Source organism: Tachypleus tridentatus, chromosome 6 (genome assembly GCF_004210375.1).
Source record: "Tachypleus tridentatus isolate NWPU-2018 chromosome 6, ASM421037v1, whole genome shotgun sequence".
NCBI lineage: Eukaryota > Metazoa > Arthropoda > Merostomata > Xiphosura > Limulidae > Tachypleus > Tachypleus tridentatus.
In genome coordinates, this window is record NC_134830.1 from 59,011,906 (window position 1) to 59,028,599 (window position 16,694).

Below are 16,694 nucleotides of genomic sequence, written 5' to 3' on the forward strand. Positions count from 1 at the left end.
TGAAATGTTAATTACATAAGTCAATATATGAGTTACTGGCTTTTCATTACTGAGAAAACTAAAAATATCTTAGTGATGCAACACTTGCTCTTTGTTTTGGTATCATCCTTTTGTTTTATCAGGCAATAAATGTAAATTAGTTCAGTCTTGTTACTTCATTTTGATCAAAGTATGACTTTTATTATCTTTTATAAACTTTCATGTTAATAAATAATAAAGTATTTATAAAACTTTGAATTTTTGTTGTGGCAGAGTGACTCATATAGTTGAAAAACAACTCAATAGAGGGCTGTGTTAAGAAAAGTAATCCATATTTTATCATGAAAATTAATATGTGCAAGAGTTGGTGATGTTTGTTTTTTCTCTCCTTTACTTTTGAAATTATAGAAAAAGTAATATTGGAATAATTGACTTGTATTTCCTGCTTTTCTTAATGGAAATCTCAAGTACATATATTGTAAACCAAATAATATTACTATTTTAAATGTTTGTGCTATAATACACTGAATGGTGTTATTTATTCATTTCCCCTTATGCCACATTTGTGTTCTGCTATTAAGATTTGTGTATATGATTACTTAGTAGCTAATAAAGTGTCATGCTGGTTAAAAATGGATGCCATAAATTTGTCTTATGTTCTCTCAGCTAAGATAAATCCCTTTATTTTCTCTGTTTCTCTTGTAACTTGTATTCTTGAGGGACTTTTGAGTTTAAAGGGTAAACAATTAGTTAGGATGCCATAATATACAGCTGGAGAGAGTGTTTTTGTCATCTGGACACCATACCCAATTAACATAAAGGTGATATAAGATATGTAACATGAAATTGAACAGTTAATGAAAAATAAAGTTCTGATGAGTTTGCTGTTATAGCTGTTAGTACATTAAAACAGTAGAAAAAAATAAATTCAATAACTCAATTTTCTCTTGGACAACTGGGAAAGGATAAAAAAGCAGTTTTTCTAAAGGCTGCCTAATAGTAGCTAGAATTTGGCCTTATGGGTAGTTGGTCAAGTGCAAACATCATTAATAGGCTGGGAATCAGATGGTATGAACTGCTAATAACGACTTGGAGCATTAGCTAAACTTGTTAGAAATGATAATTTAATCATCCTGATCAGAACTGGATTTAAATTTTGGTTTCTAATGCTTTGTTTAATTAGGCTGGGAACACAACTCTTGAACTAATTTAGTTGTATTTTAATGTTTTGTCTACTTTTACAATTAAATGCGTTATCTTTACATACAGAAATCATTTTCATTTGTAATTTTGAGTATAATGGTTATTTTTATTATATCAGTGTACTAAAAGTTTGACTTTACTAAATTCACTTTGTTGTACTCCTCTTATTTTCAGGACAGCTCTAGTAACAGTAAAAGCAACAGTTCATTGGCAGATACCAGTCCAGATGTTACTAGGCCTTTTTTTCAGTGTGAAATAAAGCAGGATAACTATAGGACAAGTGAAGAGGATGTGTTACATAAAAATGTTGTATGCCTCTCACCACCAAAGTCACCTAAGTCTCAGAATCAAAAGTGGGATTTAAAACTCAATCCTCGATATCATGGAAGCAGTACTGATAGTTTAGACTCCCCTGAGTTACCCTCTACCTTGTCTGGTAAAGAAGATTGGATGAGGTTTCCCCTACCTAATATTCCCAACGGATGGAGACAAGAAGTAGATAAAGCAACAAACGAAGTTTACTTCATCAATAATTTTGCCAGTAAAAAGGTCAGTATCATGTAAACACAACAGTTGCTATACTTTAATGGTAGTTAAGTATATTGGGATGTTAATAACCTCTTTCTGACATGTTCAAAGACATTTATGGGAAATTATTAAAATTGAGATGTAGAAATACAAATAAAATGTCTATTTGTCTTCTATTTGTCTTTTTAGATACAAAAATACTTTTCTCTTATCCTCCCTCTTTTAAATTTTCTCCCAGATTGTGTTTGATCACTGTATGTCACTTCTCGCAACTTCTGTATGTATACAATTATGCCCAATCTCTCCTTTCACTCACAAATAAACAAAATAATGTTAATCAAGGAATTCATGGGCACTGAAAATCAAATAACCCCAAAACAGGTGAATTATGAAGCATCTTGAGAACAATGTTAAAATTTTGAGGCTAGAGACCAAATGTGTACTTGGTTTGCTGAGTGAAAATCATTAATGAAAAACATAACAGTTTTATTATTATATTTGTGTAATAGAATGAATAGCTTTACATATGCTTCCTGATGGTTCAGCTGGAAATTTTTTGGCTTACAATTCTAATAATTTGAACTAAATACATGTGGTTGGCACAATGAGCTATATAGTCTACACTTAAATAAAAAATTATATTACACATTTTTTTCATTTGCAAACAGCTCTTGTTTGTTAATTTTATTTGTCTATCTACAGTGTATTTAGTCACATAATGCATGCAATACAACATATTATTTTTGCTCACAGAATAGGTTTTATTAACTAGAACCACACTATATCAGCACAGATGTTCAATGCACACCACTAGCCTTCCACCTCCTGCTGTTTTCATTGTACTAATAACTTAGTTTTTCTTTACTATTTATTTAAATATTTGTGTTTTAGTATTGTGAAAGGTTGATTTTTTTTTCCCAACCTTTTTGCTGGTGTATTGTGGATCCCAGTCTATGGTATGTGGTTCATAATCAAGTTTTTTTTTGTTTTTTTAAAAGTCCACACTGTGAAATCTGTGACTGTACTTTATGTCAATTATATTGTAATCTTTCCTATTGCAGGCCCAATATGCAAATCCAGATGCCACCAGGTTTTGGTTGATTGACTCTGTCAATGTGGTAGATCTGCTTTTTATAATAGGGTGTAGCAGTCACCTGTGTGCCTTCTCTGGTAATGTTGTCCTCCACGTTCTCCAATATGTTTTTAACCCCCTTTCTTATAGTAAAGCCCAAGAGTCCCTACCAGTTCCAAGCCACTGGGATGGTGGACCATGGAGGCCTATCCTCCTGAGTGATGAATCTCATTTGAGAGTGGGATGGAATCATTTTGCACATGTCACTGGCATACCACACTTCATAACACAGACATGATGTACAATTCCAGATGCTGCCAGGTTTTGGTTATAGTACCATGGCTTATTCTTGTCTGTATGGCTGACTGATTGCTCTTCCCTGTTGTGGCATTCCTCCTTCTTACCATCTTTCAGATGTACATTGCCAGTAGTTCTGACTTTGGTTGGAGATAGCCTGGTCACCACTAGTATCATGTGTAGACCTGATGTACAATTCTAGATTCTGCTAGGTTTTAATGGATGCAGTCTGCCATGTTACAAATATATATATATTATTGCAGTTTGCTCCTATGGTGAAGAGCTGCTACATGATTATTTACATGTAGATATGCAGAAGTAAGAAATTAAAGGCTAGTGGCATGTGTGTGTTGAAAAGTTGTACCAACAGAGAGCAGTGCTAGTCAAGAAAAACTGTTTTTGTTACAGAAGTGAGTACCTGTTGGAAATATGTTTCCAGTGTAGCGAAAAGTCAACTTTTAGCTTGAAATAATAAAATATATACACAATTTGGCAAATTTAAATAAATACTTTCAGATGCAGGTTTCATTTTTACCAAATGTTTTTCTAACTGTTTTTTGTACATAATGTAGTTAACCATAAAAGAATCTAGAGCATTAATATTTAACTAAATTAGGCCTAAAGCATAATTATTTTAAGGTAATTGCACTAAATTATCATGAAACTGAAAACTGTATAAATGCTTATAGCTAACATTTGATGTGCTGTAAAAACTATTGCAAGCTGTGGCCTTGGATGTTTGAAAAATTTGTTTAAGAGTTATCCTTAAACAAGAGAAAGTTTTGTAAGATGTTTCAAATTTATTTGCTTAGTACTTAAAAATCATTTCAACTTTAAGTTTGTGTCAGGTTTCAAAAACTATATGAAATAAAAATTGTATATTACACATTATTGTTGTTTTCTAAAGCTGTAGAAAATTTCAGGATAAGAGTTATTTCACAAACCTGTCTCAATCATGTATCTAATAATAGATTCATACCTGAACATGGTTAATTTCACAATCTTTTATCTGGATACATGGATAAGTTATTTTTAAATGAAATAAACTGCCATTTATGAGAAAACTTCAAAATAAATTGAACTTACCTAGAATACGAAATTGTGAGAGTTAACTTGGACATGTTTCAAGCAATTGAATCTCTTACAAAGTGTGATAGACACAGGAAGTCAGCAAGACACCTTCTTCCTGTGGGTGTGTAAGAAGTCTATTTCCTTTCATAATGTTAGTGCCAAGAATGTTAAAATATCTTAAGTTGTAAAACTAATTCCATTTTGTTTTTTCTCAAGACAAAAATATATTTTGTGTGTGTTTAGCTCGTAGCATAAAATGCATAATTTGTAGTGTTTGTGGTAAGAGCTAATTTCTGATGTGTTTCCAAACTTTATTGATTGATCCTTAAAATTAAGACTCAGTGGTATTATTGCAGAAGTAAAGATACATTTTCTGTCACTTAATTGTTATCTTTATTTCTTAGTTCTCTTAAATAACAACACTCACTTCAATCATTTAAATATTGACTGATAAAATTATGTTAACATGAATATAAAATTTAAAAAGAACAACAACAGAAACCAGAGCTAGCCCTAATCATTAAGATATTATAAACTACTGAAATTTTCCTTTGTAGGGAAATTCTTGCTGGAAACCAAACATCTGAAGTACTTAATGTTGTTTACAGTTTCAATTGTATGGAATATTTAGTAAATACCAATATCACTAGCAGGTTTTTCTGGTTACCTTTTTGTGGAATTACCTATCAGAGTTTGTTTTTTAGTTTGAAGTACAAAGCACATCAGTTTGTAAAACATATCTATGTAATCTTTATTTATTGAATCAAACTCATTAATCATAGCAGTAGCTTTGTGTGTAACAAAAAGAAGTTTCTTTTTTAATAGATATTACAAGTTCTTTATAATATATTTTATTCAGTGAATATTATTGTATTCATATGTAATTTTTTTTGTTTAAACCTTATTTATTGTTCTACTGGTTTTTACAAGTGTTAATAGTTTCTTTCACTTTTTAATTCCATACCTGAAATAGTACTGGTAGTTTTCTTCACCTGGAATACCATAGCTCAAGTGGTAATGTCTTCAAGTGTTGGTAGTTTTTTCACTTGGGATATCCTAGCTCAAGAACTAATGTCTTCAAGTGTTGGTAGTTTTCTTCACCTGGAATACCATAGCTCAAGTTGTAATGTTATGAAGTGTTAGTAATTTTTTCACTTGGGATATCCTAGCTCAAGAACTAATGTCTTCAAGTGTTGGTAGTTTTCTTTACTTGGAATACCATAAACTCAGGTAGTAATGTTTTCATGTGTTGGTAGTTTTCTTTACTTGGGATACCCTGGCTGAAGCTGCAGTGTCTTGAAGTAATAATATATCTAGTTTATCGTGTTTAGAGTATCTTGATTTAATGTTTTGTGAGAGTGCACAGCATGAGTTATTAATGCAGTTACACTGAACTTTAAGGAAGATAAAACACAGATAAAATATAATCTGATCAAGATTATGGAAGATATGTTTTAGTTACGCACACACACACACACACACACACACACACTATATATACTAAGAATTGATTAAACTTTTTGAGGTTTAAATGAGTTACTCTCAGTCAGTCTGGTTGTAAATGAAGGTGAAGATGTCAGGCTCGTGGAGTTTGCTTATAAACATTATAGGTTGCAGCAGTTCATTCGATTTGTGGTCATATGGTAGCAAGTTTAAGGCTTGTGCTCATAATGCTGTTGTGTCCTTTTGAGTAAGAAACTTCAACCAAGTTATGCTATGGGTACCAGCTGTTAACTGGAGGTTGTTAAGCTGTGATATTCATGTGGAATGTGCCACCATTTTCTTGTGCCAATTAAACCAAAGTTCAACACTAGATTCTTTAGGCCATCTTGACATGAGAGATATTTGAACTTGATTGTAGATAGTTATATCTCAATTTGGCTAGCATAAGATGTTTAAACTTCCACTTGTGTAATACCCAAGACTAGCAGATTTTGATTTCAGGATACCATGAGTTCTGTAGATACCAGTCTAGGTTTAATGTATTTCTGCTTGCATGAAATGTGTGTATGTGTATAAATTTATTAAAGCTTACAAAAATACTGTATGTTGTTTGTTTTCTTTCAAAGCAATAAATATCCAATATCACTGAAATTTTTGTTAACTTGTTTACCAGTGGTAGTTTTATCCATCATAAGCTTGATATACAAACTTTGTTACTGAGTTGTTAGTTAAAATGTGAAGTTACTTAGTTTTGTGTTTATAATATCTTATAATCTAGATGGTTGTTTTATTGGGATTACAACAGTTATAAGGTAAATTTGTATTAATATGAGTGAAACAGTTTTATCTGGGCAAAATGACTCTTTAACTGCCTATTCAGAAATAAATGGCCTTGTTCCCAGGTATGCTGAAAAAAAGACAAGATTTTCTGAATGTTTGATTCCTGTGTTATTAATGTTGTTGTTTTCTTTAATCATAAATGTAGACTGGATAATCTGCCCAGAAATTTTAAATTTTTATACATGAATATATTCTACAGGAAATGTTTTCAATATGTTAGGAATACCAGTCTGACATGTGTAGACTTGTTAACCTACCCACAGATTTTGTATCTTTAAAATGCTTTCTCAGTTGACTTTCTAACCACAATCTTTGTGACTTGTCCATAATTAAATGCTTCTTTTGTGAAATACGAGTCTGTATATTGTAATTGCCCTTAAAGGGGACAAAAATCATCTGAAAAGACACTTGTTTTAACCACTTGCACTACTATACAGTAGTACTATGTTGTCTGTCAGTCAGTCAGTACATTAAAATGACATCAGATAAGGAACACTTAATGTCATAGTTCATAATTTCGTAGTATCAGTGAAACGTGCACATACCATGAATTATGCCCTTTGTGGGTTACAACACAGCATAACATACAAACTTCAAAAGCAAGAAATAAAAATATATATTAGTCTTAATTTTATTTCTATATATTCTTGAAACAGAACATTTTTGGAAACCCTGTGGAAGTGCTTCTAGTGAATAAAATATAAAAATAAAATATAAAGTTATGTGGAATGCTTTCACATGGATTTGTTTTTTGTCACACTTCATTTTTATTTCACAATTAGTTAATAGTTATTCTTGTTGGAATGAGAAGGGTTTTGAATAATTCTAGCTACAGTTTTTTTAATATAATATTGCATATATCTGTTAACTTTTTTATTTTATTTCTCAGTGGTTTTCCTCTGTTGATGATAATGGAAGAAGGTATTTCTTTGCTGAAGATAGCAGTGAATCCTTTTGGGATCTTCCTACTATTTCACTCGCTGATGTTAAGTATGTAAAGGTAAGAACCTTCAGTTATTTATGTGTTGAATAATAAACTTTTAAAAGTGCGGTAAAGACATTTGGCTTGATTCAAATGTTGCCTAAACCTTTCTGTATATGTCAAAAGAATATTGCATATATTGTATTTTGAACAAATATATTTTTAGTAGTGTGATGATTGTATGTATGCAGATGGGGAGATGTATCATGTAGGATTTTAATACTGTGACATAACTTTATTTCTGTTGTTTTTAATCTTAAAAATATTTTTGGTAATGCATAGTTTGTGACTAATTTTTGTAGTTAGATTATTTGAGTTTGATAGGATTTTTGTAATGTTGTAACTAAGTAATCAGGATTTACATAGAATAATTGATTCTGGGACTTGAATACTCTATAATTTACAACATATTCTCATCAAGTGAGAAATTAGCAGGAAGAAAAACTTTCTTTACATTCCAATACTATGTTGGAAGACCCTAAACATCTCATGGTTGGTAGGAAACTAATAATGTTTTGATGTACAGATTCAGTTACACCTAGGCCTTATCTTGCAATAGTCTTTCATTTCTTATGTGAAAGGTATTTGCCATTAAGTTTTTTTTCCATCTAACCAATGTATGGAGAAGCAGCTTGTGCACTGGTAGTTTATAAGTGCAAAATCTTTGTTAGTTGTCAAATACATGTTAAATGAGATATATTGAATGTGTTAGCAGTCATCTTCTAGATGGGCAAAGAAGGGTGTCCTTGGCTGACCAGTCTATACACTTCAGCAGTTGTAGTGGCAGGTCTATTATGTGTAGTGGGATGGCAATAGTGGTGTGATGTCCTGCCCATGCTGATGCTGTTTACTGTGTTATAGGTAGTCATCCTTTGGGTATTACATTATGTTGATGTACAAATATCATTCTTGAGAATGGACTGTCATATTTATTCTGTCACAAGTCTTCTCGCATCAACATTGCACAGTAAAATGATAAGGAATTTTTATGAACCATTTTTTAAACAAATATCTGTTTAGCAAATTTTTTTACCTGTGTCAGTTTTCAATTGCACTAATGTATAAATGATTCTTTTAAAGTATAATTAATCCTCTGTAGTTATGTGCCTTTTATTATCACTTGTACCAGACACTCAGAGACATTTAAACATCAAAAGAAAATGTACTGTGCTGCCAAGCCTTCTTTGATGTTTATTTTATCTTTTCAGATCATAATCCAAAATTAAGTTAACTGTTTTTTTTCTACATCACATTATTCTTTTCTTCTTTAATCTTTCAAAATCATAAATGAATTATTTTGATAAATAATCATTTTGCTATGATTTTATCCATTGTCCACTTTCAGTTGATGTCTAAGTTATAGTGTGTGTGTGTATGTGCAGTGTAATTACTTACTGGACTGTTATATGTTTTGGTTATTATATGTTATATGTGACAATTTGAAGGTGTAATAAGTACAGTAGGAATGAGAACCAATGAAGTCTTTGTTATGGTGTAAACTCTATAAATTAAGTAACTACTGCTTTATTAGTTATTAACTCAGATTCAGTTTAATTGGTAATCAAAATGTGATTATTGTGGTTCTTATGTTACTTAGGATACCAGAGATGAAGTTTCACCATTCAAATCCAGACAGAAGAACATCTCACCCCCAAATAGTCTGTCTTCTAGCTTTGTAACGAGAAAAGTTAATTTCTCCACTCAAGGGTTGTCTAGGGCTGATAGGTGTTTACGAACCAGGTCATTGGTTCTTCCAGAAGCTGTCACCTCTTCCTCTCTGGATGATTCTGAAAAAATCCATAATCCTTGTTCAGATAGAGACTTAATGAATCTACAGTGGCCTTTGTTTCAAGATGGGAAATTGGTAAAAAGGTTAAATCTAATTTGTATGACTTAAAAATATTTCAGTAGATCTTAAAACAATTCTTTTTTTTAATCCCCTAATCACTGATGCTTAATATTCAGTTATATACTTAGTATGTAATATAATGTATAGCTAGTAAACATTGAAATTCTATTACTACACACTTCTGAATCTTGAAAATCTCTGTAAGACTAGAATAAGTATGTGTTTAAAAATGTAACAGTCCTAATTCTAATGTATTACGAACAGTATAATTTTATTCATCCTTGCCAGTTTGTAAAGGTGAACACACCATTACAACTGTATTTATTGTATCCCAGTACATTGTTAGCAATGGATATGACAAATATAGTGTGGTTGGAATGCTATTCTTATTCTAATTGTTGAAAATCCCTGAGGGACTAGATTAAAGATGTAGTGTTTAAAAATGTAATAGGCGTAATACAAATGTTTTATGACATTTATAACAGTAAAAGTTGCATGTTCTAACATGTATTGAAGTGTACAAAGTGTGATGGTACTAATGCCTAATTATTCACACTTCACTGGGCACTTTAAGTTTCTTGGTGCCCCCCTCCCCTTTCGAGTGGCACAGCGTATCTCTGTGGACTTGTACTACTAGAAACTGGGTTTTGATATCTGTGGTGGGGAGAGCACAGATAGTCATTTGTGTAGCTTTGTGTTTAATAACAAACAACAACTACTTCCTTAATTTTTTCGTTGATTCTTTGACTACTGTTTAATGTATGAAAGTATCACAGACAGCCCATTTTAGTCTTTCACGTCTAACTAAAACAGACAGTAAAAAAGGTTTCCTATTTATCATATTCTAGAATATTTATAAAAATTGTTCAAAAATAATTTTTGTTATGTAGATTCTTTTCAAAAATTCCCATCAAGTGGATAAAATATTGTGATAAGATACGTTTATGTTTTCAAAGACAAATTTGTAAACATTTGCAAATAAATGATGGAGTTTTCTTTAATTCATCAAAATTTCAAGAAAGAAAAACATTTTGTTACCACTGTCACATGCTAATGCTAATTATTACATTTTTGGAGGTAGTTTATAAAAAAAATAAATTTTTGTTAATGTTTAGTAATGCATATAACTTTTGAAAATAAGTGCAGTAGCATTTATTTTCAATTGGTTTTACAATTAAATATACAGTGGTGGTTAAACACACTTGTTTATCATATTGTAGCTTGTTAGTTTTCTAAAGTAATTTAGATATGAAATAAAAAAGATTATTTTTTTTTCAGTCTGTAATAAAACAAGGAACTCTTAACCGAACCAAAATAACAGAAGGCTCACGACGCCAGAAAAAGAATTGGTCTTCATGCTGTGTTATCCTTACTGATTTGTTTTTGCTTATATACAGAGATATCCGACCAAGTAACATGGTAAGTAAGTAATTTGATGTGGTTAAGAAACAGCATTGGTCTTGTGCAAATGTAATTTACCACATATAATAAGCCTGTGACAATATTCTCTCCCCTTGAACAAGATTTTAATGAAAAAGGATTCCCAAAGAAATTAGTGTGTTTTTATTTCAAGATCTCATTTTGTACCTGCCAATACCAATCTTTCATACTTGTTAAGCTATTTTCACTTTGTAAAGTCAGTCAGAGATATAGTAATGTTACATGCCACTTAACCCAAAAAACTTAAGATTTCCTAAATTTTTACACAAGCTGTAGCCTTTTCCAAAGTTGCAATTCAGTGAGATTGTCCGATAACTCCAGTGCAGGACTTGGCTATGCTATTCCTTCATTTAACATTACACATATTTATATTAACTAAAATACACTTCCTTTTTTTTTTGGAATTTTTACATGGGAACTGGAAAAAGTGATACATTACTATTATTTTCAAATACCTGTTAATATATTTTTAAAAAAGTTATATTTATAATAATTATTTAAATTGTAATGTAAAGTTTAAAGTACTTTTTATTTAGACTGTGATGGATACAAAGCCTGAAATGTGTGTGGACCTGAAGGGTACTTTGGTTGAGTGGTGCCCAGACAAGTCTTCAAGAAAAAATGTATTTCAAGTAAGAACACTTTGCCTTTTTGTGGATTATGCATTAAAGTAAAATAATATTGAATATAGTTGTCTAAAATTTACAGTTTATTTATTTGAAGCTAGTAAAAGTGTTTTTGTTTAGAATTAACAGTACAATACTTTAAAACAAAATTTCATAGATCATTGAAGAGGTTTTTTTGGAAAATAAGACAGGAACAAGATATTACAAGTGTCAGTATCTCTGTGTGTGTGTTGCAGTTGTTTGTTTCAAATGATCATGTGTCTACCATATTGATACAAATGTTTGTTCTATTGTCTTTAGATTTCTATTTTGCATTGGAATTTGACAAATAATTTAAACTTCTTTTAACTTTATTTTTATTAAATCTCTAATTTCTTGTTTAAATATATTTTTATATCTAACAGATTCAGAATCTTTGAAACAATAGAAATAAATTTTATGCCTTTATAATAAAATTCTGCATGATGTGTTTTAGTAATTTTCCTGTCATTGACACTCAGTCATATAATATTTAATATAATAGTTGAAAATCCTTTCCATTTCAGCAAGATACCAATAATTTTAATAGAAACAAAAAAGGTTAAATTTTTCTGTTTTTATTGAATGATTGATTGAATAACAAACTCTGGCAAAACAGTTGTATGTTAATTGTAAAATATTTTCAAATCAGATGGACTTTCATTTCATAATTATGCATTATTTTCAGCTCACATTAAAACCAAAAATATAACACTCATTTTATAAACTGTTTTATTAGAACACTGTAGACATTTTTTGAATACCAGAGACTCTTCATTATACATTTAGTCACAGCTGTAGACATGTACTTACTGAATTATTTTAATATTAATAGATAAGTACAGTGTTGGGACAAAGAATACTGCTTCAGGATAATAATGCTCAGACAAGTATGGATTGGTTCAATTCCATCAAAACTGCAGTGATGCAGCTGGTGAGAAGGTTTTGTACAGTTATGTGATGTATTGTTTTCTACAGTTTTAACAGGTTGTGCTGAGTGAGAATACATTTACTTGAGCTTATGGTCTAAAATTTAAAAAAATAAATGTAATATTTGGAAACATTTAAGTGGTATCTTAATGTATATTAACATTTTAACTAATTAATTAATTAACTACAGTAATAATTTTTGAAGTTTCCTTAATACATTAGTAGATGCTGTAGCATCCTACTGGTATAGTAAGTTAACAAAATTTCCTTCACTTTGAAACTTAAGTTATATTAAAAGAAGAGGCACATCTTGTAAACATAAATAATGGCTATTGGATAGTAAAATATGGGACTTTAAATTAAACATTTGTTTCAGATTATACTTTATTTTCTCCATACTTTACTTGTATGTAGTTATACTGAAGTGTTTGAAATCTGTTACAGGGTTAATATTTGCTCCAATAATTATTTTCTTTCACTGAATTGGAGAGATATTCTCAAATTGAATGATATATTAATAGTCTCTTGGCTTCTCACCATTACTATTTTTATTGTTAGCCCTAACATATTTTCTTATTGAATAATATATTAATAGTCTCTTGGCTTCTCACCATTATTATTTTTATTGTTAGCCCTAACATAATTTCTTATTGAATAATATATTAATAGGCTCTTGGCTTCTCACTATTACTAATTTTACTGTTAGCCTTAACTCTTGAGAAGAAATGAAATTGAACATGATATTATTTAAGGTTTATAGCACAAACTGGAAAGTTCTATTTATTTTTAAAAGGAGAAATAAAATTCCAGAAAAAGTAATTGGTTTTACTTAACCTTATAGAGAGAAGTCTTCCTGTAGCCATGAATCAAAGGTTGCATTATTGCATTTCTTGACTTGCATTCAGAATTTATTTGAATGATTATGTTATGAATTTATATTTATACCTTTGGTGTGAAATTATAGAATATAATTTAAATTTTAATATTATACCTCAGTTAATTTCTTTATATTAAAATATATTAAAAAACACACCTAAACGTTGATTTTTGTATGTCTTGTGGTATGTTGAATGCAGCATTGGTTGAAATTAGGTGTTTGTGTTGTCAAAACATAAAGTTTATAGCTTCATATGAATTAGGAATTCAAATTACCAATATTGACAAGCTAGAATATAAAATAATCTATCTTTTCTATTTACTGAGATACCACTTGTGTAATGAATTACACACTGGTCCTACTCATTTGTTTCCATTTTTGAAAATGCTCCCTTATATACATTTACTTCTACTTAAGACTTGTGAATAACCAATTTGAAACTCAAATTTTGTCAAATCTATTGAACATGTACAGAAATTCAAATTCAATAGTAAAAATAGCAGTTAATTTTTTTTTCTTTTTAAAAACATTTGATAAATATCTGGAGGTTATAAATATTTCACATGTGAAATATAAATATTTTATGGTACATGAAACTATTTTTAATCTTAAATGAAAATTACTTTGGATATTGAACAATCCACATTCTGAAAGGCAAATTTTACAAGAAAATCTTAATACTTAATTCAAAACCTGATATTTTGTGTACAAAGGCCTTTTAATGTTTACCAGTAACCTGCAAAATTTTGTAAACATATGCATGCATTATTAAAAATTATAGTACAATTATTCTTGTGGATACTTTTGTGGTTATGAGCTGGGTGGATTCCATTCAACTCATAATGTAGAGGGTTAAACTTACATTGGGGCTTGTATGAAAAAAAGCTATAATGGCAAAATGTTAGCTTAAATAAAACCAATTATATCATCTGTAGTAATTTTTTACCAAGTTACAGAGCAAAAATAGTGTGAAAAAAATTGCTCTTCATGTTAATAGATAAGGATATTTTGGATTTTAGTGACCTAAACCATTGGTCCTCCAAAACTAAACACTTCTGATGTAGATCAGAGTCTAAATGTATACCATCTTTTGTCCAAATTCATTCAGCCATTTTCAAGAACTTGTGGTGATAAATATACACAAAAGTGAAAACACAACCTACGTCCACTTACAGTGTCAAAGTTAAATATTAAAAACAAAAATGTGTGAATTTTACTTTTTATACTTGGAATAGCTTCAGTAATCTAAGGTTTTCCCTATGTTAAACTGTTGCATAAGTTAAGGAAGAGGTGAGAAAGAAAGTTTTGGTTTTACAGCTGTTGTTTGTGTTTGTTGTAGTATATTGTTAAATATTACCCTTATAGCCATCAGGCTTTGATCGTCAACCTACACATACAGACCAACAGGACCATAATGTGAAAAGGTTGAAAGATGAAAAAAAAAGAAATAAGGTAGCACGGTCAAAATCAACAAAACGTGAGTTCAAAACCTTTTATTTGCTTTTATATGTCTTATTTATTTTAAAGCACATTGTTCAAGTAATGTAATGACAACTTCTGGGTGGTTTTACTTTCATAAAAAGTGTTTTTGGAGGGGATAGGTACAGTTGATGTAACTGTATAATGAATAAAAAAAAATCATATTGTTGGTAGTCAAACATTTACTGTAACTAAGAGATTTCCATTATTGTTAATTATTGTTGTTATCTCAATAAAAATAAAAAATGAAAATAAAAAAAATATAAACTTGTTAGGTTGAGTATCAGTATCTAAGGGTTGCTTTTATCCAAAATAATTAAAGGAATTATATTTTTTGATTGGCATTAAAACTTGTGAAACAATCCATGTATTTCAGCAATTAGAGGAAATGGTGATGAAAACCTTGAAACTAGTCCATTAGAAAAAAAAAGAAAGATACGTGACAGATTACGCAACTTCTTCCTTAGAAGACCTACAATAGAAAGTCTCAAAGAAAAGGGAATCATTAAAGGTACAACACCTTATCCTTTTTTTGAAAAATGCAACTGAATTGATTTTGGATAAAACTTTGTATTATGTTTGTTTAATTTTTGAAAGAAATTTTGAAATTTTAAATTTTTAAACTATTTTTCCATGTTGAAATAAATTAAGAAGTGTAAAGGTGAAGTTGGTGCCATCATCTTAGTTGCCTAAAAGAAAAGAAAATTTCACTAGGTAAATAGCATCAAAATATCCTGAGTGATTACTCGTGAGTTGTTAAAAGTAAGAAAAGATTTAATATTACAGTAAATCAAGAAATGTATTGAAATATTAACTTAAAGTTCTTTATTCTGTATTTTATTATGTGTTTGCCTTATCAGATGTTGGTATTATTGAATTGAATTACAACTTGTATTGTTAGCTTTGACTTTTCAAATCTATATTATTGTTATTTTATAATTAAAAACTCCATTATGAAATGTTTTCTAGTAGATTATAATAACTTTCTTTAACCTATGTTTGTGTAAAGGCTAAGAAATAATATCTTTTATCTATTTCTGCAGTTTCCTTTACATTTATGTGGTTCTAGATTTATATGATTAGTTTGACCAGTAGTAACTGGCTCGTAATGATGACATTTTGACTTTTTCCTAGATGAACCAGTCTTTGGATGTAATCTATATAGTTTGTGTTCAAGAGAGAAAGGGGAAGTACCAAAGTTTGTAAAAAAATGTGTACAGGCTATAGAGAATCGAGGCAAGTTTGTTGGTAAACTAGGAATCTGAACTTAAGTTTTGCTTTTAAGTGATCAGTTATATTCTTTCATTTATATTTTAATGTAGTGCATCTATAGCTACACAACAGCAGAAATATGTTGTAACTCCAAATAAGTACATGTATATATAGTATTTAATTTTGTGCTAGAAAGTTTATTGTTATGGTAGTAAGTTATTATAGTTTTTATTTATTTTTATTTTTCTGAAGTAAAAAAAATAAGGTTATTCTTCATCCAGCTTTTGATTTAGCTCGTGCTGTTTGTTATTTTTAATGTTTTGTTATGCACAATACTAAATGATCACTGGTGTACAACATTCACAGACTTGTCAGCTGATGGGATCTATCGAGTAAGTGGAAACCTGGCACAAGTCCAGAAAATCAGATTTCATGTCAATCAAGGTAAGCATGGCAGATTATGTTTCAACTTTAAATGCACTTGGAAAATTTCCTTGTGTTTGAGGAAATGTTAGCTGTGTATTTCTTTGAAGTAAACTATAAAACTATTAGTGAAGAAAAGTTAAATGTATTTTCCATCTAGTTTTTGAAGTTTGACCCACAAACATAGAGAGAGGGAGTAAATACCTAGGGGTCAGACAATTTATAGAATTCTAGGTAGGTGGGATAAATGTTTTTCTATATTTAAAATCAAGATTTTCAACAAAATAATTATCTGTTTCCTATTGTTACTGTGAGGATAAGCAAGCATTCAGCACTTCTGTTTAAGGGGATTACTGACTGTTTTGCTCTGGAGCCCAGAATTGTTACTTTGACTTATTTGCCAGCATTGTTTGTATGTTTCTGAA

At 30.0% G+C, this 16,694-nt stretch overlaps 1 protein-coding gene and 1 long non-coding RNA gene across 3 annotated transcripts in view; one reads left to right on the forward strand and one right to left on the reverse strand.

The window, feature by feature from the left end:
• Nucleotides 1-4,259, reverse strand: part of LOC143252618 (uncharacterized) — a 42,485-nt gene extending 38,226 nt beyond the window's left edge. Inside the window, exon 1 of the long non-coding RNA XR_013029076.1 lies at nucleotides 4,166-4,259. This is a non-coding gene — a long non-coding RNA (uncharacterized LOC143252618). The remainder of the gene's footprint in view (nucleotides 1-4,165) is intronic.
• LOC143252615 (rho GTPase-activating protein 12-like) overlaps nucleotides 1-16,694 on the forward strand; it is a 41,909-nt gene that overhangs the window by 11,290 nt on the left and 13,925 nt on the right. For both annotated transcript variants that reach the window (XM_076505018.1, XM_076505019.1), the window contains exons 4-13: nucleotides 1,357-1,731; nucleotides 7,323-7,433; nucleotides 9,013-9,279; nucleotides 10,543-10,683; nucleotides 11,241-11,336; nucleotides 12,184-12,282; nucleotides 14,521-14,632; nucleotides 15,011-15,145; nucleotides 15,769-15,870; nucleotides 16,213-16,290. In XM_076505018.1, the coding sequence (XP_076361133.1) occupies nucleotides 1,357-1,731; nucleotides 7,323-7,433; nucleotides 9,013-9,279; nucleotides 10,543-10,683; nucleotides 11,241-11,336; nucleotides 12,184-12,282; nucleotides 14,521-14,632; nucleotides 15,011-15,145; nucleotides 15,769-15,870; nucleotides 16,213-16,290 (1,516 nt within the window). The remainder of the gene's footprint in view (nucleotides 1-1,356; nucleotides 1,732-7,322; nucleotides 7,434-9,012; nucleotides 9,280-10,542; nucleotides 10,684-11,240; nucleotides 11,337-12,183; nucleotides 12,283-14,520; nucleotides 14,633-15,010; nucleotides 15,146-15,768; nucleotides 15,871-16,212; nucleotides 16,291-16,694) is intronic.